The sequence below is a fragment of the Pieris napi genome, chromosome 12 (genome assembly GCF_905475465.1).
Source record: "Pieris napi chromosome 12, ilPieNapi1.2, whole genome shotgun sequence".
NCBI classification, from domain to species: Eukaryota; Metazoa; Arthropoda; class Insecta; order Lepidoptera; family Pieridae; genus Pieris; species Pieris napi.
Genome location: NC_062245.1, coordinates 10,295,707 through 10,323,442, shown reverse-complemented (window position 1 = coordinate 10,323,442; position 27,736 = coordinate 10,295,707). Strand labels below are relative to the sequence as shown.

At 33.4% G+C, this 27,736-nt stretch overlaps 1 protein-coding gene across 1 annotated transcript; it reads left to right on the top strand.

The window, feature by feature from the left end:
• The first annotated feature begins 5,773 nt into the window (after positions 1 to 5,773).
• LOC125054444 (ubiquitin-protein ligase E3B) lies at positions 5,774 to 25,720 on the top strand. The gene is made up of 19 exons (XM_047656340.1): positions 5,774 to 6,217; positions 6,450 to 6,686; positions 7,741 to 7,993; positions 8,419 to 8,607; positions 9,684 to 9,875; positions 10,852 to 11,171; positions 11,721 to 11,845; positions 12,411 to 12,582; positions 13,203 to 13,321; positions 13,869 to 14,041; positions 14,379 to 14,459; positions 14,839 to 15,037; positions 15,939 to 16,102; positions 17,194 to 17,340; positions 18,369 to 18,484; positions 20,580 to 20,709; positions 21,373 to 21,537; positions 22,391 to 22,502; positions 23,435 to 25,720. Exons 1-19 carry the CDS (start codon positions 6,057 to 6,059, stop codon positions 23,605 to 23,607), a joined length of 3,228 nt encoding a protein of 1,075 aa, XP_047512296.1. The 5' UTR covers positions 5,774 to 6,056; the 3' UTR covers positions 23,608 to 25,720.
• The last annotated feature ends 2,016 nt before the right edge of the window (positions 25,721 to 27,736 follow it).

Here is a 27,736-nt window from a genome sequence, read left to right as displayed (position 1 = left end):
TCTTCCTGGCGCCTACGCGCAATCGTAGAATATAGAGAAGTATGAACCCCTAATGTTTCTCTCTATCCTTGAGTACCTTAGTTATACTTGAATACCAGCAGCGTTTTCAATCGGAGATATTGTATTCCCGCGCGAACTTCAATTTTATCCATTTTTAATGACATGTTCCGACACGACGCAAACAAATGCCTTCCATTAATACAAAACAAAAGAGAATTGATTATACGCTTATAAGCGTATAAGTAATAAAATAAGCTAAGAACAGATTCAAATTGAAAGTTTAGGAGGAGGCCTTTACCCAAAAGGGGTTCATACTGCAGAACACAAACAACGGAAATAACTATAACAAACGTAGATTATGAGTATAATAACAAATCTAATACCCATTTGATATGTGTTAATGGATTAAACAGTAGATATTTATGCGGAGCTGGATATATTCGGTAGTGGGCTGATCAATTATAAAGAAAGCATTATTAAGTTCCTATCTCATAAAAATACTAGTAGTTATTTTATGTATGTTTTTTACTTATTATTAGTAAGATTTATGTTTACCAAAATTGGCATATATTTTAGAAAAGATAGCTTGTAACATATACTTTACAAATAGTATTATGTATGATGTGGTAAACTTCAATAAATAAATAAAATAAATATGTAATTAAAGTTGTTTTATTATTATTATTATATTGTAAATACATTTCATATATTGTCCACGCAATCGTGTGTAATCATTACATAAAATATTTACGATACAAAACTGTAGCAAGTTTTCTTATATCTCAGCCAGTTTTTTAAAGAATGCCTAACAACGACAAACAAAAGCTATTTGCATGCATCATTAGTAAAAATTGCTGTCTAAAATTTGTTGCATTATTATCACAATTGATATGCAATCGGAAATTTTATCACTTCTTACTCACCCCATGACCCACTATCACCGGATGTGCGATTTTAAATGTCCTTTAATGAGTTTAGACAAAAGTGGTTGCATGACACATTTCTTCTGAAATATTTTAGGAATTAGACACACGATTGGTCTCACGGATAACATTAGTAATAATCCTGAATTTTTAAAAAGTAATTAGTTAATGATTGATCATAATTTTATACACCGAAGTAGGATTTCCGTTCATGATTTATTATTGTTGTATTAATTATATTTCAATAGATGTTCAATGAAGTACCTAGATACTAAAGTGCTTTGTTTCAAAGAATCTAAAATCAACAAACATTTGTAATAACTTAATATTTAAATACTTTACATCCATATTTAGCTATTAATTAACAAGTATCTCATTTCTAAAATCTCACTTGAATATAACAATAAAGTTGAGAGTAGGTACGTTATAATAAGTACATTGCGTCTTTTTTTAAAGTGATTAATTATATACTTTAGAAAAAGACGCAAATTATTCGTAAATAAAAATACTAATGGTTTTCGTGAGTATAACACGTTTTAAATAAAAAGTTAAAAATTGCAACTAAGCATTTCTACTTTACGCATACCGGCACCTATAATTAACAATTTGTTAAAATTACCATCATGGAAAAAGAAAGAACTGAAATCAATATAGCAAAGTCCTATTTATAGGATTTCCTTAATTATTATAAGAAATCCATAATTTTGCTTTGTTGATGTGGTTTAAAATCTATAATTAAAAGTTACTATGTTTACAAAAAACATATTCGTACACTAACAATTAAGCTTCCCTTGCCAAATAAAATGGTTAAAACATAAATATATAAAGTTTCATTAAGGGTGAAGAGTAGGTTTTTTAAAGATTTTACGTTGTCTATTAATAAAATCCTCATTTAAAGCCTAAATAAGCCAATATTAGCGAGTAGAAAAAGGCAACTGGCAGTAAAAATTAATATAGAACCTTCATTTTTTTTAATTGACGTTTATAAGTGTACAACCTGTATGAATAAATCAAAATATATAAAGTTTCATTAAGGGTGAAGAGTAGGTTTTTTAAAGATTTTACGTTGTCTATTAATAAAATCCTCATTTAAAGCCTAAATAAGCCAATATTAGCGAGTAGAAAAAGGCAACTGGCAGTAAAAATTAATATAGAACCTTCATTTTTTTTAATTGACGTTTATAAGTGTGCAACCTGTATGAATAAATCAATATTTTGATTTAAAAGTGGATGGTTTTGGATATATTATAAATAAATAATTTAATATTCAATGTGACAATTTTTTGTAAAAAAATTAAATCATGAATTATTAATTAATTATCTTAAGGCGGGAAAATGTATTAAGAAAAAATTCACATCATGAGACGCCTACCTTAAAAATGTTTAAAGCTATTTGGGGTTATATTAAAACCATTGAGAATTTGTCTGAAATTAATAAAATGATTACCGCATTCACACAATAGGATGGAATAGATCATTTTTTATTTCATATAAAAATATATATATACGACCTGAAATGGATACCTTAGAGGTATCTTAAATCCGTAACTTGGATAGGCGTGAACTGATAGTTAAGTCATGCAAATAAATGTGTTCTCACATCGACTAAATTGTTACGAATCAACAGGAATACAGACGGTTTACGATCGAAAACTAAGACGATATTTTATAGGTAAGATTCAGAAACGAAACTAGTTTGACTTGCATGTGTAAAAACATTATTGCAATAGGTAGGGGAGTCACAGATCGTCTTGTTTAGTTCCTTTTAACTCTGGTGCAGATTTATTTCGAATATCATAATGTTATATTTACAAGGAATTTTGCCTTTTAAAATAGTAATTTCTTTAGTTAATCGACCTAGCTTTGGGATGTTTGAAAAAATTTCACAAAATGTTTACTATTAAAGTACTTACTGGTTGCACCTCTTGCACGTATTCTTTCAACATACCATTTACGAACCAAGCCTACATGGACAGATATTTTAAAAAGCAGGTTGCACCGCGTTAGACAACCAAAAATGTTATGCTTGATACAGAATAACCCGAAGATAGTGTTGTTTTTATAGCTTTACTAGGTTTAATCGTTTTGCATGCAATTAAAACGTTTATGTCCTCTACAATTACAAATAAACTCAAACTATTGGACCGATTTCAAATATTTCTTTCATCATTTGAATGTATTGTCTCTGAGTAACGTAGGCTATATTTATTTAAAAATAAAAGTGCGATGCCGTAACAGGCGGCTTCTATTTTATACAACTAGATTCCGTGATAACTTAATTTAATATAAATTACACAGAAGTCAATACAATTTTTTCTATTAAACAGTTGATAATATTAACTATATTACTACTTTATTACTACTATAATATTACTATTATTATTTATAATAGAAACTAAACCATATAGACCAATAAAATCAAGATTCCTCAAAAATAGCTCTATGTATTCTCGGCATTAGGCCAATATTTATATGTATCTGAAAACCAATAAAAACCTATCTACTGCTTAACATATCTACAAATGTGAATATCAAGCAAAGAAAACACAGTCCTATAGTTATACCAAATTTGTCTCAAAGAAGCTATTTACTTTATAGAAAAAGCTATTTACTTTAAAGTACTATTTTTGATTACAAGTCATCGTTATCGAGATTCATTTTCACTCGTGTCAAAAAATGGACAAGAGGTTGAGAACAAGGCGTGACGTGAGAGGCTAAACGAAGGCGTCGCCACCATGTGCATATTTAGTTTTTTTTTATTGTCTAGCCGTGTAAGTAAAGCGGCCGTTACAATTGACTTAATGTAAGTTTCTCTCGTGTCTCATCGAAATGACTCCGTTTTATCAAAATCCAATACATTGAAGTATTGGATTTGACATAAGGAAGTCAAACAGCGCACTTAGAGGTAAGTCGTGACTCTAAAGTGCCCTGTAAACGATCAAATTGTTTGTCAAATTTTACGTGTTTGTCAAATTATTTGATAGTGTACTGCTGTGTTTGACGCGTTTGTCAAACATTCTACGTGTTTGTCGGGTTTGATGAAAATCTGGATTGATGTCGAGTTTGAAACAAAATTTCACTCGTTGTATTGACATCATGGAGGACGCTACGCTCAATGACAATATGAATGTCAATATTACTAATAACAAAGAATTTATGTTGCTTTTCATATCTGTTTATCGTGTTTTTTTTTTTTTTTTTAGTAAACATTTGTTATTTTGTATATCTTTTAGCAAGAAATAAAAGGCTTTTTATTTTATTTATTAAATAAAACCTTATCTGTATATTGTTGAAGTGTTTCATTTATTGCTTCACAAGTTTTAATTTCAATGATAATATTGCTCAATGTTCGAGGTGCAACGCAGGCTTGAAATTTTAAGTCTTCGAAATCGGCGCCGCTAGCCAGATACCTCAAAGTTATTGATAACCTTTGAGAAGCTGGTATAGATTTCCGCATAACTGTCCTTTTTTTCAATACGAGGATGGAGTATAGTCAGTAAATCTTCAAAAGTTTTATGGTCCATGCGCAGGAAGTTTGCGAAGTCTTCAGGTTCTGTACGCAATATTTCCCGTAGGAAATTCTCGTGGGTATATTTATCTCTTAATTTCAACCATTCTCGACTCCATCGTCTTCTTTTTTTTGTCTTGATACACAGTGCTAGAGTCAATGCCAAAAATGCGTCATCTGAATTACTCGCGCTCGGCACGGCGACGTCACGTCACGAAAGGAGAATCTACTAGAAATTTAACAAATTTGATTGATATTTGGTTTGATCGTTTACGCTATTGTTTGATGAAAACGTGAAGTTTGACAAACATATTTGTCAAGCAAATTTGATCGTTTACAGGGCACTTAAGGGTGACTTAAGTGCCCTGTAAACGATCAAATTTGCTTGACAAACTTGTTTGTCAAACTTCACGTTTTCATCAAACAATAGCTTAGACGATCAAACCAAATATCTATCAAATTTGTTAAATTTCTAGTAGATTCTCCTTTCGTGACGTGACGTCGCCGTGCCGAGCGCGAGTAATTCAGATGACGCATTTTTGGCATTGACTCTAGCACTGTGTATCAAGACAAAAAAAAGAAGACGATGGAGTCGAGTATGGTTGAAATTAAGAGATAAATACGAGAATTTGCTACGGGAAATATTGCGCACTGAACCTAAAGACTACGCAAACTTCCTGCGCATGGACCATAAAACTTTTGAAGAGTTACTGACTATACTCCATCCTCGTATTGAAAAAAAGGACACAGTTATGCGGAAATCTATACCAGCTTCTCAAAGGTTATCAATAACTTTGAGGTATCTGGCTAGCGGCGATGATTTCGAAGACTTAAAATTTCAAGCCTGCGTTGCACCTCGAACATTGAGCAACATTATCATTGAAACTTGTGAAGCAATAAATAAAATAAAATAAAATAAAAAGCCTTTTATTTCTTGCTAAAAGATATACAAAATAACATAGGTTTACTAAAAATAAAAAAAAATCACGATAAACAGATATGAAATGCAACATAAATTCTATGTTAGTAATATTGACACTCATATTGTCACTGAGCGTAGCGTCCTCCATGATGTCAATACAACGAGTGAGATCTTGTTTCAAACTCGACATCAATCCAGATTTTCATCAAACACGACAAACACGTAGATTGTTTGACAAACGCCTCAAACTCAGCAGTACACTATCAAATAATTTGACAAACACGTAAAATTTGACAAACAATTTGATCGTTTACAGGGCACTTTAGATTTAACACAAACAATAAATATTTTACGTAATAATTTTAAGCTGTGGACTTCAAGACCTTACGTCAACTTCAGCCGTCAAGTATTTACAGGCTTTGGAATGAGCTGTCAAAAATAAACAATGGAAATTGAAAAATAAATCTTGGTTCGGAATTGGGATTAGATTTATGATAATGCCCAAAATACTTACGTAAATTTAATAGAAGAATGGCGTAAAATAGATCTTCTTTTCAAGAAAATATGAATCACCGATAATGGTTTAGTGTAGTGTTATTGTTAATCCGTAATGACCTCTTCATAGTGACCGCTAAACTAACAAACAGTAATTTTTCATCTATCAATCCTATTTGTGTACAAAAATAAAATAGTTTCCAGCAATATGTTTTCGAAAAATTTAACAAGTAAAGATTCATTCTTGGAGCAAATGAAAGCGGCGAGAGAAGAGCGTGCTTTAGAAAAAAAGCGAGAACAGTCAGCAACCAAAATACAAGCAATTGTTCGAGGCTGGCTTGCCAGACAGCGCTTTATCAAACTTATTTTGTACGTAAATATAGTTAATTTGTTAATAGATCTCTATCCCTTGAACCACATGATTTCTTACAGTTGCAGGGTATAATTGTCATTATTACTATTATTTGTAGCTTGTTAAAAATAAAATCATACCTGTTAACAGATGCTTATATTTATTATAACTGAGTTTGACTTTTATTATTAAATTCAATCTAAAACAACATAGTCTACATAGGAATATTTTTAATTTCTGTATTTTCAGGGATGAATTTGATCACCTAGTACCTGAACCAAGCCATGGATCTCAAGATGAAGGACAACAGATAGATTTTGTACAAGCTTTGGATGTATACAAAGCAACTTGCCGCTTGTTTCTTGTATTTAAGTCACAAAGGGACAGGAAAAGATTTGAGAGACTCTGCAAGTATATAGTCCAGAGCCTGCATTCAGAGTCTGTCAAAATATCTTATGTAGGAGTGTTCCTAAATAAAGAATACAGGTAAAAATAATATATATGATTTTGTATATAAGCTAAAACAAATTATTGTAATAACTCAAAGAGGCAATGTAACTATAGTCGAATTTTTAATTAGACGATATCAACTGACGTTTACGGTGTTGTCAGTTTTTAATGAAATAAAAATAGTGTTGTGACAAAGTAAAAACCCCTGAATTAATGATTGGTGATGGCACTAGTCGCCGCGCCGCGCTTTGTAATAAGACGTCAAAAAACTGATTGTAGTTACATAGTACCTAACCTAACTTATATCAGAGCACTTTTATACAATTTTAAAATAGAAATAATATTCTTTTATTGTTTGAAATGATTGACTATTCACACTCATTGTTCATTCATCTGATTGAACAAGATCTGAACGCATCACTATTACTTTAAATATGGCAACATTATTTTACAAAGTGACATTAGCTACTGTCAGTTGGCTTCGTCTAATTAAAAATACGACTATAGTTATTGTAGGTATGTTTCTATTTTCGGACACATTCTTGGCACTTAAAACTTGCAAGATAATAACAGTTCCATATTTTGTATATGATATACAAAATATATAACTCATTTCTCCTAACACTTTACAGCTGTGTGCTTTGTTGTTTTTGTTTTATATGTAATATGCAAATACTTAAAACTGTCATTGTTTTGAGAATTTACAGATTAATATTAATCATAAAAACTATACTACTACTACACTTGAACATAAAAACACTGGTTTGTTTACACAAGGCCTGGTTGCCTTTATGAGGAAATATAGATATATAACTCCTTGTTAATTTTAGATTGCATTACATACCTATATCTTCATGCTCACTATAGTTGGATGGTTTTCCTTAAGGATGGTTTAAATATGTTATATTTTGTTTTGTTATATTAACACATATATAATACAATAATAGCTCAGCATTACAAGTCCCATCTTGGTAATGTGCTTTTATGTACACATAGGATGATACATGTACTTAATTAGTATATATAACCATGATTATACTGCTATATTTTAATCAGAATCCAAGCATAAATGATTGTTTAAATTTTTTAGCTTATCCTGGATATCACATATAAAGGATCTCCTACATAAATGCTGTCAGTATCTGGAGCAACTCAAACCCGAGTCCCCACTGGATATGCAGAGTATACTCATACATTTACACACACTGTTGGCGTTTACAGCTACAAATACATGGGCTTTGACTCGCCTTAAAAACTTTGATAAGTTGAGAGGAGGAATGACACAGCTCTGTGCTAATGTGATGGGCTCACTGTTTCATAAAGGATATTATTTGACTTTGAAAGTGAGTATTTCAAATATATATAGAACATATTTCAACTTTGCCTGTAGCCTGTTTGGTGCAATATGGACAAAGGACTTTTGGGATTATACTCTACTCTAGGTCAGAAGAACAGTCAATTTGGACAAGACACACTGATGTTACAGTTTCTCGCTCAAAAAAAATTAAAACAGTAATGTTTTGACCAAATGGGTATGGAACTATAAACATTTTGAAATTATAAAAACATTGAAAGGTCCTGAAATTATTTTTAAAGAAAGAAATACTAATATTTTAGCTACATTTCCCAAATATTGTACCTTTGATGAAATGGGGAAAATGTGTAAAAAATTCTTTAATTCTTATTTTGTTTTGTTTCAATCACAGTAATTAATGATGGAGATGTTATAATTAAGTTTATATTTTCGTAAATGATACATTACTTTCAGTCTCTTCTGCTTCGCGGTTTGTGTCGCGAGAAAGTGAGTCTGAAGAACATAGCGTTTTCTGCAATTGTTGCTCTCGCTCTTCGGCCTCTTATCTCTGCCCAGTTTTCTGAGAAGCTCCTCACTATGTTCATAATACAGATATTATCTGTTCCTACATTGGTGTTCCACATGCAGCAAATATCGCCTGAGGTATGCCTACATTATATATATTATTATTTTTTTTGGCTGGATGAGGTAACTTTAGACCACAGTAACAAAAATTTTTCAAGATTACTTTGAATACTTGAAAAAAATTTATGAATTTGTTGAAGTAATATAAAATGTATCTCAAATGTCCAAGAATATGGCAAATAAAAATTTGTTCTGCATAATGAAATTGTGAATATAATTAGTATCCCTCAATTCAAATGTGTGATGATTATAGTTAACGTTAATTACAAATGATTAGACAATGATTGTAAATTTCGATATTGACATCTATGTAATATTGCTTTGTTTTTTTTCTTCAAACTATTCACCTTTTTTTTATCTATTTCTTCTGAGCCTCTAAGCCAACTAAGATATGAAAATTTGCTTAGAAGAGGCTATTATCAAATTTTATTACATTATTCAAATAACATATAGTTTTGAGTGCATATTACATTATTTTAATTTCAAAAAACTTGTTGTTTCGAGTACTCCATATAACTTATCGTCATAGTCGTAGAATAGTGACGGATCTGACAAATAGTAAACTTTACAGGGCAGCCATTTCAAAATAATATAATCATGTTAATTTTTGTCATAACTTTTTTAATTCATATTCTGTAATTATGAAAATTGGCCTACAAGCAAACAAAATAAAAATAATAACCTTAAATTACACAGTTTTCTAGAAAAATCACATGCTTCTAAAAGCGTCTATAAAATCCGTCACTTTACCGACTGATTAATTTAAAATTTAAACACACGGATTTTTTTTTAATACAGCCGTAATATTTAGTCAACGTAGTATCCAAATATGATAAAAAGTACATTTTGGATTTTTTTCAAATCCGACATTGTTCTACGATCATGACGTTATGGTCGACAAAAGCTAATGTTGTCATTCAGAAACTAAACTACGAATGTCAAAATTCAATACATCTTGACGTATGGGAGTCACCTACCGCTAGGTCTGGTGATGACCCGCTGAAATTTGATTTTTTCGCAAGTACCACAAAAATTTAATACTTATTTACAACTCATTGTATTTAGTTTAATGAAATATAAATATCTATTTCCAGTCAATATCGACGTTCCGTACGCACGCACTATTCGACAAGTCCGTAGAGTTTCTGAGCGCAGATCAAAATATGCGAATTGTATTCAATACATTGGAAGGCAACTACGCGTTGTGCCTCTTGGGGAATCTGATACAAATGGCTCATATTGAACGAGATCATGCGCTTAATGAGACTTTTTATCCAACCTTTGTGGTAAGTTTTTTTTATTAAACAAGGGGCTGGAGGCTCTGATGGTAACTGACAGCGTCGTGTTTTAAATCTGACGACATTTATAAAACAAACTAAAACTATTGAGTGTACTAAACAAAAAACAGTATTTTTAAGCGACTTTTTCCCCAAAAATATATGAACGCAGTTTTCTTAGGTGTGAGTAAAATGTTTAGTAGATGTAAAAGTTTTGAGCACGTTACACTAGTGAGCAAATTGCCAAATATTTTTACAATTGTTACAATTTTATGTAATAAATCTAAAAAAGCATCTACATTTATCGTAGAGAAGTGTGACTATCCATATTATTTATACATAATCCATTTTGAAATTGAAATTTTTTCATTGTTCGGTTGACGTGAAATGATAGTGATTAGGCCTAAGCCGTGGTTAAACAGACATCTCCTGAAAAGGCGTGCCCTCCGAACGGCCACATTTCACTTAACATCAGATGGGATTGTGGCCATTGTGTCCAGCTTTGTATTACAAAAAACGCCCTCCATTGTTGAAAAGTTGGTAATTGTAATATTTTGCTTCGATAAAATGAACTTGTTTTATTGTAAAAAGTAAAAGTAAAAAATCATTTAATCATATAGGTAACTGTACACTTATGACTCGTCAGTAAAGAAATACATATTAATGCTTCTAATTTTACATTTACTGCCAGTTCTCAAATCAAGTGCGTAGAACGGAAGAGAACGTTTGTAAGGAGCTGCAACCATTACACCATGTTCCACATGACATATCAAGTTATTAATAATAATAACATAAATTAAAAAAACTAAAACAAAGACTTGTCCTCTATCAGCAGGAGGCATGGTGAAATAGGAGCACGCAATTACATTCTCGTGGGAACAACACGCAAGGCATCTTGTTACCAAGATGTCTCTTATTCACGATACTATAATAATCAATGTATTTACAATAAACTCTGAAATCTTGAAAAATACATTTTTTTCAGCTTGTTTCGACCCGATTCCTCGACAGTTGCCAGCAATATGTGGTGTGCAAGAAGGGAAATTTAAGCAATTGGCACCCAGTATTGGGATGGTTTTCACAAAGCTTCGACGCCTACTTGCCACCAACCATGGGGAACTTACGAATGCAGTTATCTTTGCTATGGGGTGCACCGTTATTGAAGAAATTATTAGCGGTTCCCTTGAAGGAGATGATTGATGGCGGTGTGGGTGAAGAAGGGGCGGGACCCTCACAACAATCGTCGCCGTTGCAGAGTAACCCAGCTGCTTTTATACGGAGAGCAATCGAAGCTAGGACTAATAGGTATGTACTAACGAGACTCAGGTAATAATAATATATGATGCAATGCTATTGGACGTTGATAGAGACTACGTCCAAAAAAGTGGAAGTGTTCGAGGTCTGGGTTTATGAGCTTAAAACTTCTTGGACAGATAGACAAATTCAACCGCGCTGGACAGTATGCAGATTAACAAAGAAGTACTTGAGATAGTTGAGAAATAAAAACTTGAATATTTCGGAATCTTAGGCAATGCTTTGATCAAACAACTCCAATCCAAAATTAAATATGTTTATTATGATTGCCCAGCCTTCGAAAGTAACTGTAAAAAGAAGCAGAAAAGAATATGTGCTCAAATGTGTTATCTTTTGTAGAAACCTCTTTAAAAACTAAATCAATATTTTTTTTATTTTAACAAAATTCACGCAATTTGAAGTTACAAATGTGTACTATAGTGAAATAAAGTAATGGATAAGTAAAATTACGTTAATATGTATACTCACTCGCGTCGACCAAAGACAATATAAAGAGGAATTAAGTTAGGGAGAAATATTTAAAAAGGTTTTAAATTTCAGGGGCAACTCAAATAAAAACTACAGAAAACTTGGATCTCCGGATTGTACAAAGGTGGCGCTTATTTGCTCGATGTACCACACTGCGTTACAGACTATGACACAAGTCAAGCTTGATATTTTAACAGGTAAGAGGATTTACGTTGGCATTGGATTAATGAGTTGTACTCATCAGCTTGCCATTCCCCAGCATAGGACGGGAGCGTTCAAATATTACGTCACGCGTTTTTGGAGATTATTGCCCCCCCCCCCACCCCCCATGTAACGCGCAGTAACGTTTTTCTGAATCCAAGTATAGTAAACCGTTTCGTGACCACCCCTTGACTCTTTATACCTAAACTTTACCATTATGTGGTGTAAAGTACTGGAAAGTCGAAAATAATAGTAACAATAACGCTTTATTCAATCCCCGCTCCGCATCGTAACGTTTTACAAAAGCCCCAAAATTCGTTACTTAATACTTGAACGCTCCCTTATAAAGTATATCTACTTATTGAACAAAAATCCCTCGAAACAATCCACTTTACATCAGGTAGCTTCTCAGCTAGCCTCGAAATGACCCTCAGCTTTTTTTAAGGAATCTCGCTGTTGTCCTCAAGGGCCTTGGCAGCTCAGCTCTGGCTGTTTTTTATTTATTTCAAGTTCCGTCGTCCTACCCTCCATTTATGACATCTAACAATATATACTTTTTAGGGCTCTGCAATCAAGACGAAATCCTCTATTCGTTATGGCAATTCCTGTGCACTTTGGGACCAAGCAGCGGATTGAAAGCTTTCTTAGACCTTCTGGCTGTCAATACTAAGTCATCTGCGCCGGAGTTTCAAATGCTAATACTATTTGCAGATTGCATGACACATTATGTTACGTAAGTTCAATTTTCGTATAAAGTGTACTGGGTTTCTAGTAAATTATGTAAAAACTGCTAAACTTATGTCGATCAACGATATTTACGTTGTTATACATGTCCCCTCCAGAAATCTATATGTGAAAAACTGTCAGAAAATAGCGTACTTACCAAATTTTAAAAGGCCGGCAACGCACTTGCGAGCCTTCTATCAATGTGAGTTTCCATGGGCGGCGTTATCACTTAATCATCAGGTGAGCCTCCTGCCCGTTTGCCTTCTGTTACATAAAAAAATGGCCGATTTAAATATAAAACGTCACTTGGATATGAGTGTCAGAGAATTTTGTGGACAAACATACATTGAAGAAAGTTTCTATTAAATATTATAATCCAATTCTAACAATACAGATATTATAGTCAGAACTGGTAACCCTCACTTTTAAAAGTCGGTTAGTAAAAATCAGGCAGTCGAGTAGTTTTACGATTGTGCATATGGCTAAAAAGCGATGTATGTCTGGCAATCATTACCTACCTATCAAGAAAGCAATTGAATATGGACATTTGGGACTAGGAAAACAAATATGGACAATGAATAATAATTACGAATGTTATTAATTTGATATTTTTTGTATGGTTTTTAGAATTCTTGACGATATGGAAATGTATGAAAAGCAAGAACCATTCAAATTGCAGGATTTTGTTAATATGTCGTCCTTCTTGAATATGTTCATTTATAAATCTATAATAGGACAATTATTTGGTAAGTATAAGTATTTATAATCGATATATTTACGGGATATATTCAACAATATTTAAATTACATATTAGCTGTAATATTAAGAATTAAAATGTTATGACAATTGTAAGATATATACGGTAATAAATGCCTTATTAAATTATTATAAATATGTTAGTTAATATTTCATAATTGGTTCAAAATTTTGCGACTAGATTTGTCTTGTATAGTAGTTATAACTTGGATGTGTATGAAATATGTTTTTTTTTATATAAATTTTATTCATGTAACTAAACAAAAATCAAATATACAGTATTTAAAATTTTCTTAACTTTATAGTAATAATAAAAATGAATGAAAAGAAATTTAAAACAAAAGGTTGCTGTGGCAGTGTACCTTTAACGCTGGCAGCATTTTCTGGTTGTATTGTGATACTTATTCAATGAGCGAGGAAAGCACCAGCTCTGGGGTCACCGGTACAATCTACCAGGCGCCAACTTAACCTTCCATGAAAAATTATTAGTACAAAATGAAATACCCAACATATAAGAATTAATTAATCCATTTCCAGATCTCAAAAGCATCCAAAGCAATGACGTGTTCCGTTCAGTGCACACGTTGCTACTAGTGTTGTATCGCCGTGACTGTCGACGTGCGTATACGCCGGCTTCCCATTGGCTAGTGAGGGATATACGCGACTCGCACTTCATGGCCGATCTTGAGAAGGGGAAGAAACCTCAACAGGTGAGATTTATTATTTCAGATTCTCTTTCTTTTCCTCTTCCTTAATTTAACCTTTAAAGTTCGTCTTCGCATTACAAAGTTTACTGTAATCCAAATTACCCCCAACGGGAAAATTAATATTTTTTTATTTTTTTGTGATTAGTAATAGGTACTGTAAACTTTTACGTAAAGATATAATCTATTGCTTCACACATTTTTATTGTACAAACCAAACTACTTATTATACAATGAACTACCTGCATACATAATACTTGTGTCATACGTATACGTAATGACGTATACAGGATAATTTAATCTATACAACAGAGAAGAGTAATAAAGTATTTTATTAATACAGGTACTGGTTCAAAAGACGCCGCACATGATCGCGCATGGTGAACGAGTAAGGTTATTCAGACGGGCCGTAGCGGATGAAAAGGTATATACTAATTCGATAGAAGACATTTTTTTTTAAAGACAATTCACACCAATTGATCTAGTCCCATGCTAAGCTGGTGAAGCTTGTGTTATGGGTACTAGGCAACGGATATACCTACATACATATTATAGATAGATAGACATATAAATACATATTTAAACACCCAAGACCTAAGCACAACACCAAATGCTCATCATATCGATGTTCGTCTCAGCCGGGGATCGAACCCGGGACCCATGGATTCGCAGTCAAGGGTACTAACCACTAGACCAATGAGTCGTCAAGTTTTTACGTATCTTAGATTAAATAAATTTAAATGATAATTATACCTGTTGTTTTGATGTTTTCCTGTAAAAACTATATATATGTATTTTTTTAGGTGGTACTAGGCCTAACTGAACGTGCGTGTGGGGGTCGATCCACATTAGTGACGGTTCGTCGTAATAGATTAGTAGAAGATGGCTATAGACAACTTGCAGCGTTGCCAAGTAGAGCATTACGCGGTGTGGTTAGAGTCCGATTTATTAACGAACAGGGCCTGGATGAGGCTGGGATTGACCAAGATGGAGTGTTTAAAGGTTAGTTGCAATTGCTGTCCAGGTGCACCAACTTAACATGAATGTATGAGAATATTCTTAGGGAATTGGCCCAAAACATGTGACAGAGGCTAGACAAATTTTTAAAAATTGTAGAAGACTTACTTCATTTTATGTAGGGGACATAGGCTGGAGGGCGTCCACACTAAGCCTCTGTCTCGTTCGGTAAAAAAATATAGATATAATAGAAATATATAAAATAGAATTTTGGGATGGTTTAAATATAATTCAGAAATTTTTCAGTCTCTGGCTACATAAATAGTTATGATTGACTTCATTTTAGCCGACTTAAAAGAGAGATTTTGAACTAGAACTGTGTTATTGATAAATTTAAAAACATTTTTGACTTCAATTCCGTCCAATCGGTTATAAATTTAATTACTACAGTCGATATCATGACTTAATTTTTGGCCGACTTAAATATTAATATTTAAGGGGTGCACAGCCGGGGATCGAACGTCCGACCTCAATACTGCTCAATACCAAACATACAGAAGTAAAAAAGAATTTCAAAATTATCTAGCCATTGATAAATTTTCTTGCAATTGTATATGTATTGGGTATAATTTATACATATTTACAATTGAATGAAATCTAACATGCAATTTGGAGTAATATAAGTCCCCACGGTTTCACTTACGTTACTTACGTTAACTTTGTATATCAAAATCTAATAATTTTTTACTTAACTAAACGACGCGGAGCACCGGTCAAGAAAAGCTTTCACTAGCTTCAGGTCAGTAGCTCAGATCCATGAACAGACGACAGAGGGCTATATAGAGACTGTGCATCTTGGGTTTTTTGTATATCAATGACTACAGTAAATGCGCCTTTGGCATGTACCAGATCATTTTCATAATTCTTAATTTGTGCAATTTTTCAGAATTTCTAGAAGAAACAATAAAACGAGTGTTCGACCCCTCCTTAAACTTATTCCGTGTGACGAGTGAGGAACGACTATACCCATCACCGACTTCATGTCTTCAAGATAATCATTTGCAGTTATTTGAATTTATTGGGCGGATGTTGGGAAAGGCGGTGTACGAGGTAAATAATTTTGGACAATTTAGATCTTTTATACTGTATTTCGGCTCGAAGGACCAATGGAATACATAAATTATTTCACGGTTAAAAAAAAATTACCAAATACAGAAAGTTATTCTAATATCGACCTCTGGCCTAATGAACTGTCATTTTATTATCAAGATTGATATTATATACTACTGTTGTAATACTCAAAGGTCTGGGCTCGATGCCCAGTGAATAATTGTTGGTTGTTAAGGTGAACAATGCATTGGCCTATTTGAGAGTATTAAAATATAGTTCTTGATAATATATACATAAGTTATAAGTTGTAAATAATAATTAGGTATAGATTTATAAAAAATACATTATTTAAAATATTGTTTTTGTCACAAGAGTTAGTGAAACCGACGATAACGTAGCATGCTTGTAAATAATATGTATTTGCTTGTCTAATACTGTCTGGAAGCTTAATTTCGTCGACGACGTGTGTTCGTGTTTTTAATCGAAATATTTGTGTAATTTAAGAATTATTATTATTAACACGTGAAAAACTTAATCTTTGTTTTACTTGTTTACAAGCATGTTACGTCATAAGAACTGGTGCGACTTCTGGCCTAGAGAAGCGTTATTGGTGGGTTTTTGAAATTATGAATGTTTCATTTGAATTAAAGTCAATACTTTAAATGTTAGAGCAGTGTTGGCCTAATGACTTCAGCGTGCGACTCTCATACCTGAGGTCGTAGGTTCGATCCCCGGCTGTGCACCAATAGAATTTCTTTCCATGTGCGCATTTAACATTTGCTCGAACGGTGAAGGAAAACATCGTGAGGAAACCGATATGTCTTAGACCCAAAAAGTCGACGGCGTGTGTCAGGCACTGGAGGTTGATCACCTACTTGCCTATTAGATTTAAAAATTACCATGAAACAGATTCAGAAATCTGAGGCCAAGACCTAAAGAGGTTGTAGCGCCACTGATTTATTTTATTTTAATTTTACTTTATATGTTAATTCTGTTAAGTGACTAATAAAATAAATGTTCTGATTGTTTAAATCTTGTTAAATAGCCTATTACAAATTTCTTAGACAATAATATTTATAATTGGTTTCCAGGGAATAGTGGTAGATGTGCCATTTGCATCGTTCTTCCTGAGCCAAGTGCTGGGGCAAACACAACAGGCGCTGTACAGCTGGATTGATGAGTTGCCATCGCTGGACCGAGATTTGTATCGGAGTCTGACTTACATCAAGCACTTCCAGGTTGAAACACTTTTCTTGCACTTTATCGGATTAAAACGCGTTTAATTTTCAATAGTCCTTACGATAAAATTACTGCCAGAGATTTTGTTATAACACTAGTTCAGAACAGCTTTAACATTTATAACATAAAATTATGTTGATAAATCGAGTACAAATTTGTGGAGGGAGAAAGGTGTACTGTTCCTCCAACCTGAAACTCCTTCTCTATCTTCCTTTAAATCTCTACTGTACAAACATTACCTGTCCACATCGCATCCCTAACTTTCGTACTAACTTATGTGAAAGTGATCTAAAATTATCGTGATTCATTTGCACTTTTTCTTTTTCATGTGTCCTTTTTAGTTTAGTTCTTTGTTCCTATTTTGAGTTTTGTCTAAATAAATATATGTATTATGTATTTTTTTCTTGCTTACCTTATCTATGTTATTATCCACAGTGGTTGCCTGGAAGAGATCGTTTGAAAGCGATAAGGCCGCCAGTCCTTTTCATTTAATTATGTCAATTGTATTATGTTTTTGCAACGAAGTGTTGATATATAAATAAATAAAGGAAGGTCTCTCTACCTGTCTAACTACCGACAGACCCGAAGCCCCTAGTGACTTAAGGGAGCGTTCATGGTTATTGACCATGACCATGTAACGCGCCGTAACGTTTTTCTGTACCCAATTATAGTAAAACTTTTCGTGACCACCCACTGGGTTATGGCCCACTGGCTATTTATACCTAAAAGTTACCATTATGTGGTGTAAAGTACTGGAAAGTAGAAAATAATATTAACAATAACGCGTAATTTAATCCCCGCCCCGCATCATTAGTTTTAGAAAAGGACACCCCCCCCCCCCCGAAATTCGTTACGTAATACTTGAACGCACCCTAAGGTCGAGAATGGTATATATGTACGCTTTACGGCCTTAATAACCTCGTTAGCGCGTTTCAGGGTATGACGTCATGGCAGTGATTTCAAAGTGCAAGTTGTCGCTAGAAATGAAAAAAAAAATTTGGTTTTTAATTAAATTAATTATTTGTAGGGTGATATATCCAGTTTGGAACTGACTTTCTCAGTGGACGAGGAACGTCTGGGCGAAATTGTGACTCACGAGTTGGTTCCCGGCGGCAAAGCTATACCAGTCACAAATGAAAATAAGTAAGTTAAACCAATACGAAATAAAGAACAAATAAAATTGTGTGGTTTTTGATATTTAACTATACAGATGTTTAATACACTCGGCGTCAAAAAAATCGCACCTTTCTTAAAATTCGTGTCAAGCGATTATAACTTCTAAGATCCTTCCTGTACCCTATCATTATTAGTATCATTTAAAAGCTCGATTAATAAACTTTCAAAAAAATAATCATTTGTTTACGGAAAATCAAAAACCACAAATCGCCAGCACTTTGATTAAAAAGTGGCGATGTACGCGTTTGGAGGCTCACTAATTGTACCACCCTGGACGCGTATAAAACGAGGGGGTAAAAGTCAATTATGGGTTATTCGCTATCCAGACGTCACAGAGGTCACTCCTGAAGGGCTTCGACAAGAAAAAACCCAGTGAAAATGGATACCATGGCAAAGAAGCAGCTCAAGTGGTGGCCCTACTGCAAATCGGACTACGGCAGGTTGAAGTTGCTCGGCAACTGAAAATCAGCCGATTTCGAGTGCAACGGGTATACCAACGGTTCCAAGAGACTGGAGGTTACATCAGGTGACATGGATCCGGGAGACGTCGCTGCACTACCGTCAGAGGTGATCGCTTCATTGTGTCGACGTCTTTGCGGAACCGCTTCTCCAACGCTGTGGAGCTGCAGCAGCGGCTTTGAGCTACTCGAAGGACAGCTGACAGTATCTCCACTATCAGAAGAAGGCTGTGAGAGAAAAATTTTCTGCCCCGGAGAGCTGCTACAGGCCCCCAATTGACTGCCATCCACCGGACGAAATGGAAGCGATTTTACGAAACGCACGTGCCGTGGACATTCGACCAGTGGAGGAATGTCCTGTTCTCCGACGAAACCCAAGTGTGCCTATACACCAACAACATGCGTAAGAGAGTCTACAGGCGACCAGGGGAGTGTTTCACACCAGCCTGCACCGTGGAAACCGTCGGGAATGGAGGAGGATCCTACATGTTCTAGGGCGGCATTTCTATCGACGGCAAGACAGACCTTGTGTGCGTCTCCAGAGCTGGAGATGGTCGCGGCCAGGGGTCTCTGACTGCCCACCGGTATATCACCGAGGTTTTGGAGGAGGATGTGGTCCCATGTGCAGGTTTTGTCGGCGCCAACTTCGAGTTCATGCACGACAACGCCCGGTGCCACACAGCCTTGATTATCAAGGACTACCTTGGTCGAGTTGGCATCAAGGTTATGTACTGGCCAGCAAGAAGCCCCGACCTCAATCCTATCGAGCACCTCTGGGACGAGCTGAAAGGGCGAGTTCGGGCCCGTAATCCAGCTCCTGCCACTCTCGATGAGCTTCGAGATGCCGTCATCGAGGAGTGGGACAACATTCCCCAGGAACACGTCGTGACGCTCATCAGGTCCATGACTGACCGCTTGGAAGCTGGTCGGAGGGCTAGAGGAGGCAACACTAGGTTTTAAGACAAATTTTTAAGGATTGTCATTGTTTATTTTTAATTTTTGTATTTTTCCTTGTATTTGTAATTTTCATCAGAATACACACTGTTTCACATTTTCCCAGAATTTTCTTTTTTTATGGGGGTTGTGGCCAATTTCCTACCGTTTTCAAATAAGGGATTTCATTAGCTTTCAAATGATACTAATAATGATAGGGTACAGGAAGGATCTTCGGAGTTATAATCGGTTGACACGAATTTTAGGAAAGGTGCGATTTTTTTGACGCCGAGTGTAGTATGAAACTCTGTAACAGATCTTGTTTTCTGCTTTAAATGAACCATTCCTGAAAAAATAAACATTTGTGCGATTTGTGTTAGTAACTAATGTACCCGGTCAAAAAGGTTTGCTATCTCTAACATGTCAAAAAATGATAGCTGTCAGAATTCTACGGAATTAAAAATCAGAGAATTTTTAAGTCTGCTATTTTGTTGAGTGTCTATGGGCGGCGGGCGGTATCACTTAATATGTATATATAAAAAAAAACTTCGAAGTGACTACGTGATTTGTGTTTCTTTGTACGTAAGAGACGTATACGTATTTAAATGTATGCCGATGTAATAAACTTTGAAGTAAGTATTAAGATACATAATATAGTGTTTACTTTTCAGAATAAACTACATTCACCTAATGGCACATTTTCGGATGCACACTCAAATCAAGGATCAGACCAACGCCTTCATAAAGGGCTTTAGAGCTATTATTAATCCGGAATGGTTATCGTTGTTCTCAACACCAGAGGTGAGACTTAAAATTAAATGTTTATACAGTCAAAAACTGTTATAAGGGACATCGAAGGGACTCCTCGTATTTGGTCGTAAAAACCGATAGTCGTAACGTTGTTATTAAGTACCTAATACAATAGAATTCAGCCGGGACCTTTGATTTTGGTCAATATATAAATTTTTTCACAATTTAAATATTTATTATTTAAAAATAACACAAATAACACAATACACAAAAATTATAAGGGATGCAACGGGCGGATCGCTAACAAGCGATCTCTTTCAGGCAAACCTCGCAAGGGCAAAACTAAAAAAAGAAATATGATGAGTGAAGTGCAAGAAGTGCATAACCAAATATTATATATAAAATTTTTTATAGAACCTTAATCTAAAGTAATAAAAAAAATTCAATAAAACACACTAAAAACTAAAATATGCAATACAAAAGACCGAATTTGGAAAATTCTATTCTATTTCCAATTTTTTTTTTAATTCAATAATAATGACTATCTACTATAATAATAATGAGGGCTTGATCGTAGAGGGGTGACAAATTAAGGGTTGTATCTTTTTTAATGCCACATTATAAAAAATAAATAAAAAAATGTTATCAAAAAAAATATATTTTTTTGGGGTGGACACCCTTAACATTGATTTTATATATTATTAATATCTACAGTTACAACGCCTTATAAGCGGTGACAACGTACCCCTGGACTTGAGAGACCTTCGTCGTCACACGCAATACTACGGCGGCTTTCATGACTCACATCGCGTCGTCTGCTGGCTTTGGGATGTTTTACAACGGGACTTTAGTGAACATGAAAGGGCACAGTTTCTTAAGGTATATCATACAAGTTAATTAAAGAAAAGAATGCTACTTGTGATGGGTGGCCGTACTTGAATTCGTGTATGCGGTGATGTTAGTTGTTTCAACTATGTATTTGCGTGTTTTTCCCACGAGAATGTAAGTGCGTGCTCCTATTTCACCATGCCTTCTGCTGATAGAGGACAAATCTTTGTTTTTAATTTACTTTATTATTATTTATTACTTAAGATGTCATTGTGTAATGTTTGCAGCTCCTTACAAATGTTGTGTAAAAAAACTTGGCGATTAAAAAGAGTGGCGGAGAGTTTATTGCCAGTTCTTCTCTTCCGTTCTACGCCCTTGATTTGAGAACTGGTAGTAAATGTAAAATTGGAAGAATTTCTATTTTTTGAGGTTCATAAGTGTAGGTTTTGTTACCTATATAAATAAATTATTTTTGAATTTTGAATTACATATTTATAACGTGTTTAGTGAGATAGGTGTTAGGTTGGGACTCAGTAGATTAATTTACATTATTTCCTATTTACTTAATACTATTTTGATAAAAACAGAAGAAAAGATACCAACAACCTTTAGCAAAATGTAAAACCGTGAGACCGTACTGCCTCTTGCAAATGACTGTATGATAAAGAGTAACGGCCCCAAATGAGATCCTTGGGGAACACCAGATTGCGCAATATAGGGAGTAAAATTTACGCCTGCAACAACTACTGAGGCCTATTGCGATTATACTATAACACCTATCGAAAATACTCGTTTGGAGATTATTTAGAATAGGTCAGGACTCGCGTTTTCTTTATAGATTTACAATGTGTGTAAGCATAAAATTTGATATAGATGTTGGGTATATGGTATATTTATTTTTTAGTTTGTCACATCGTGTTCAAAGCCACCCGTCCTCGGCTTTGCACATCTTAAACCGCCATTTTCTATACGATGTGTTGAAGTGGGTGACGATGAAGACACGGGTGATACAATAGGTGAGTAATATTTTAATTTTAATGTTTTTTTTTATAGATGGCTATTTATTTTTTAACGCAGGACAAGAGACGCATAGTATTTAATAAGTTTTGTTTGTCTAAAAATATTTTTATATTAAAACTTTTATGTATGTTCGAAGAGACCGGGGGTAAATATTTTAAATAAAATAAATAAATAAATTAGACAAATTTCTACATTTGTTTTATGGAATTATTGAATAAAATTTCTGTTTACCGGAGTCGAAACCATGATCCATTGTATTTAATAAGTTATACGTTTGTTCAAAAATATTTTTAAATAAAAAAAATTATATATAAACTCAAAGAAGCCGGGTGTAAATCTGACACATTTATGTATTTGATTTTTTTTACCGAAGTCAAAACCATGATCTCCGGGAAGTATGTTTAGTTAATCAAGGATACTGTTAATATATTTGTTGTTGTATAAAACTTCTTAATACGAGTATGACATTCATTTCATATTTTTACTTCAAAAAACTTATATTCATTTAATTTTTATTTTCTGTACATAACAGACCTATCTATCAAATAAAAATACCATTTATTCATATAGCTTGACACAATGAACACTAATGCCAATAAAAAAGTAAATGCTAAAGAAAATCAGGCCAAGAAGACTTGTCAATAAATTCTCCGACACTCTTTTCGATAGCCATATTTTTGTTTTACATAATGTTTGTGGAACACCATGCTTTTTGTCACATATAGATAGCTATCTATTTTTTATTATGTAATTTAGTTTTTCCTAATTATTTTCTTGTTTGTTTTTGTGTAAAAAAATTTCATTGGTTATGCATTCTTGTTGATTTTGGGTCCTGTTAGGACAAGATTGTTTTTTTTTGTAAATAAATAATAATTAATAAAATATTATCTTAGTTATTAAAAGTATAAATGAGATTAATATGTTTCAGGAAGTGTAATAAGAGGCTTTTTTACGATACGCAAAAAGGATCCCTTGAATCGCCTACCGACGTCCTCTACTTGCTTCAATCTACTCAAACTACCAAACTACCAAAAACGAAGTACGCTACGAGACAAATTGCGATACGCAGTAAATAGCAACACTGGGTTTGAACTGTCATAAAGCGTTAGTGTTGCCCGTTTATGGAGGAAATTTGCCAGTTTTACGTTAGAATTTGCCAATTTAAATTGCCTTGGCGTTTGCAATAATAAATTGAAATTGTCTTAAAGGATAATTACTGAATTTTTTGCTCACATTTTAAAACATGTTGAAAAAATAATATGCATACTTAAATGAAATTGGGGGTCAAATGTGTGGGACAAAAACAGGGAAATCGAATTTCTATTATTCTTTACGAGCAAATATAAATTGCTGGTACTGAACGTATGAAAATTAATATCTTATTGGAATTAACTACTATTTGACCAAAAACTTAAATTATATGAAAGTGTTTATGTGCGCTTTTAACTTCCATGTCTTAGCGGTTAAGATAGACGACTAAGCCGGAGGTTCTGGATTCGATTCCCGGCGAAACACTTGACGAGGAATACTGACAACAATATATGTAATTAATTCGTGTTGTATATAATATCAGGGTGAAAGGTCTTAAAGAATGTTTAATAGTCAAGTTACGTGGCTTAGGAGATATTAAAAACATAGTATCCACTTCAAATACCTATCAACGTTGAGAAAAGCGTGGATACCCAATATCTCATATCAAAATAAACATCTCGATATGGCTTTTAGTTTCCGAGAAATTTTTGGATATACTTACATAAACATCATCAATTCCAATAATATCACACTTACAGGTCAAACAGACAACCCTCTTTTAAGTCGGTTAAAATAGCTATTAATATGGGTGTGATTGTTTATGACTGAAAGAGATAATGGTGTAATGGCGCGAAAAAAAACACTATTATTTGTAATGTCACTGTGAAGCTGATTCTTCCGCTGTATATTGGAAAACATTTCGTAAAAAATACATCAGTAATTGCACTATTTTAACTAAAGTACTAACATTAACAATTTGACAAAAAGAGACGAGATAGTACTTTAGTTAAAACTAAAAAAAAACAAATCTTAGAATTATGCACTTTGCACGTGGAATGTTACGTGGCCAGTATGATTGTTTGGCACAACTGGCGAGAATTGTACAAATATTTCTTACAATATAAAGTAGATACAATAGTTTTAGAAGCAAATACGAATTAGGAGTCGAATAATACTTAAATTGATGGTAACATTTTTAATACTGGCAATGTTAACGGGCGTCGATTTTCAAATTTTTATTTACTTACTAATTTGTGACGGTTTTTTCTTATCGTAAGTTTAAGCACGTTTTTATACTCAGTAGTAATTGTAAGTCTTTATATTCTAACAGTCCAATTGAGGTCTAAAGTATGGGATACGTGTATATAGACAATAATCCTTTAGTGTATATAATGTCGGGTTATTTGGAAGCCATCGCTTATAACCGATAAGGCCGCCCGTTGTATTTTAGTGTACTGTCTTAAATTTTACGGAAAATGTGTTTTTCATACAAATTTCTCTAATTTGCCATTAAATATATGTATTAATTGTCTTTGACCTACCAAAATTGTCTATGGTACGAAATACTTTGTGACTGACTTTTTCGCGAATAGTTGCGTTTGACATATTAACAATTTCATATGATCGGTAACTAGGGTTACACAATTAAAAATTAAATTAAATTGGTCAACTAAAAATTTATATGAATTCGAAAAACATAACATAAATTTACTTTTAAATTGTCGAAAATCGTCTCAGACTCTTGTTAAAAACCTCCTTAATGTTGCCATTTCTCCCCAAGTCCGCAACAACTAGTAGAAATAATCCAACAGATAAAAGTTTTTCAGTCATTTAACAAACCCAAACTTGCGATAGACAATATTGGTTACAAAATTTGATGGAATTGAGAACATTATCACAACCTTTATATAATAACGTATATCTTAGCTTTATTTTCCTATATAAATAACTTGTTAAAGCGTCTATACATTAATTTTGCTTCCATGTTTCATATATATTACTAACGATAGCTCCGTACTCATAAATATTTTAGTGTTGTAATATTTTGTAATTATTATTCTTAGATACCTTTATTTTATAAAATACTATATTTGTTAATAGTGCAATTTCCACATGCCATCTAGTTTAGCGACGCGTTTCAAAATATACTAATAAATCAACCGGATGTTACAAAATAATTATTAAAAAAAGGTTAAAAAGTATGAAAAAACTAAATTCAACAGTCGATCGTGTTTTGGTTACCGATGCTGGGTTGATATTATGAAGTATGAACAACATGTAATAAGGTTGCTATCTTTAAAAATTTAAATAACAATTATTCGTTTATTGTTTATTTGCTTTTGCTATGATTTTTAAACAGCCTCAAAATACAATTTGCAAATAAACGCTATTCCAATACATTTAATTAACTCGCCCATGTCTTACTGATGAATGTATCATTCAAACTTTTGACAGTATTGCGTTTTATTTATAAAAAGTATATTCTGAGACACGCCGTAAAATATACAAAAAACGTATTTTGTAGGAATGTTTCGATGTTTGTTTAAGGTATTTAAAATAGCGAGCATATATCTTTGTGGGTCGTTGTAAGGTATATTTTGTACTAGCCACGTAAATGTTGTATAACACAATGTGATTCTCTGTGATAAAATAATTAATATTTATTATTTTTGTGTTTTATTTCTATTATCACCCTAAATTTCAAACTTTATAACGAATATTAATGAAGCCTTAAGCTTACCTGCATATATAATTATTAAAAAAAACAAAGGAATTGCGCTTTTTTAATCTGATACAACAGGTAAACAATTGTGGTATACAGTTCGGACTTAGTAATTTGAGAGCTTTCTTTCATTAGTTTTTTGTAGAATATATTCTATGATTATGTCAACAAGTGATGCATTATCTTCTTAATATATATAAATTACGCGTCACGTTGTCCGCTATGGACTCCAAAACTACTTTACCGATTTCAATCACATCGTGTGCAGTTTGATCTAACTTAAAAGATAGGATAGCTTACATATAATATATATATATATATATATATAATTCTACTGTACGTGTGTATGTCACTGAACTCCTCTTCAACGGCTGGACATACTTATTCGAATGATTTTTTTTTGTATGCGTTTGGGTCCACCCACCCTGGATGGCTTAGATTCACAAATATGCCCGGCAGATGGCGCTGCAGTCGATACTTTCATACTTTGTTTAATGTCCTAATCGCTTAAAATATCATGCAGGATAACGTCTGTGGGGTCCGCTAGTATTTATAGATAGTGATGGCCTAAGGGCTTAGACAAAATAATTACGACAGGTAGCAACCTACTAAAGCTAGACGTATTTCTATTCGAATCACAACACTTACAAGTGTGTAGTTAAGTCTTAAGTGCCAAAATGTGTTTTTCTTAATTATCACGAGTTAGCCTCTTGTAAGGAATCGTAATTAATTAGACTTTATATAACATGAAAACTGATGTGGTAGTGGCAGCGCTAGCTAGAGATTAGCTGTCACACTGAATCATTTGGTTGTGTGTTCGAAACCCGCCTGTGATTTTTTTACATACAATATTTATATGAAAATAATACGGTTTTTAGTTTTTAATGACGGCCTGTTGACGAATTAGTTGTAAAAAAGAGAAAGCCAACTTTTTCTTGCAAATACGTCAACTATAAAAAATATACAATACAGTAGCAAATTGAATGGTATCTTTAAAATTAAATTTACGCTGGAATAATTTTATCGTGCATTATATATATATTATCGTAATTTTATTCCGAAATTCGACTGAGTCAACTTTCTAATGTATAGCCGTAAGTTTATGTTCACGTTTTTATTTGTAGATTTACAAAACAAAGTGGTTCGTTTTGCGGCTACCCTTTAAAGGAGGTTAAAATAATTTTTATGTCCGATTGCTTTATTTTTAAAATAGTCCGGTCGAAAAGCTTAGAATAAACGTAAATTTTTATGTGCATCGTACATTTAGATATGTATGAAAGTGTGTACTTGTTCTATATCATTTTGACATAATGCAAAACGATTCGAAATTCTCCCCGAATGTAGGGAAACGGTCTTAGTACTTGTAACACTGAAAGCAGCTGTTCAATGCGTCGCGTCACTGATCGCAGCCATTTTTGTTTTCCATCTCGCTCTCCCATAGCTACAGTTTCATCATTCATGAGCTCTCTTTCTTCA

Excerpts from the sequence above, each read along its gene's own strand:
- LOC125054444 (XM_047656340.1), top strand. The coding sequence starts at position 6,057 with ATGTTTTCGAAAAATTTAACAAGTAAAGATTCATTCTTGGAGCAAATG. Across the intron at positions 14,042-14,378 it reads AGGGGAAGAAACCTCAACAG|GTACTGGTTCAAAAGACGCC; the intron begins GTGAGATTTATT and ends TTATTAATACAG. Across the intron at positions 21,538-22,390 it reads AAAGGGCACAGTTTCTTAAG|TTTGTCACATCGTGTTCAAA; the intron begins GTATATCATACA and ends TTTATTTTTTAG.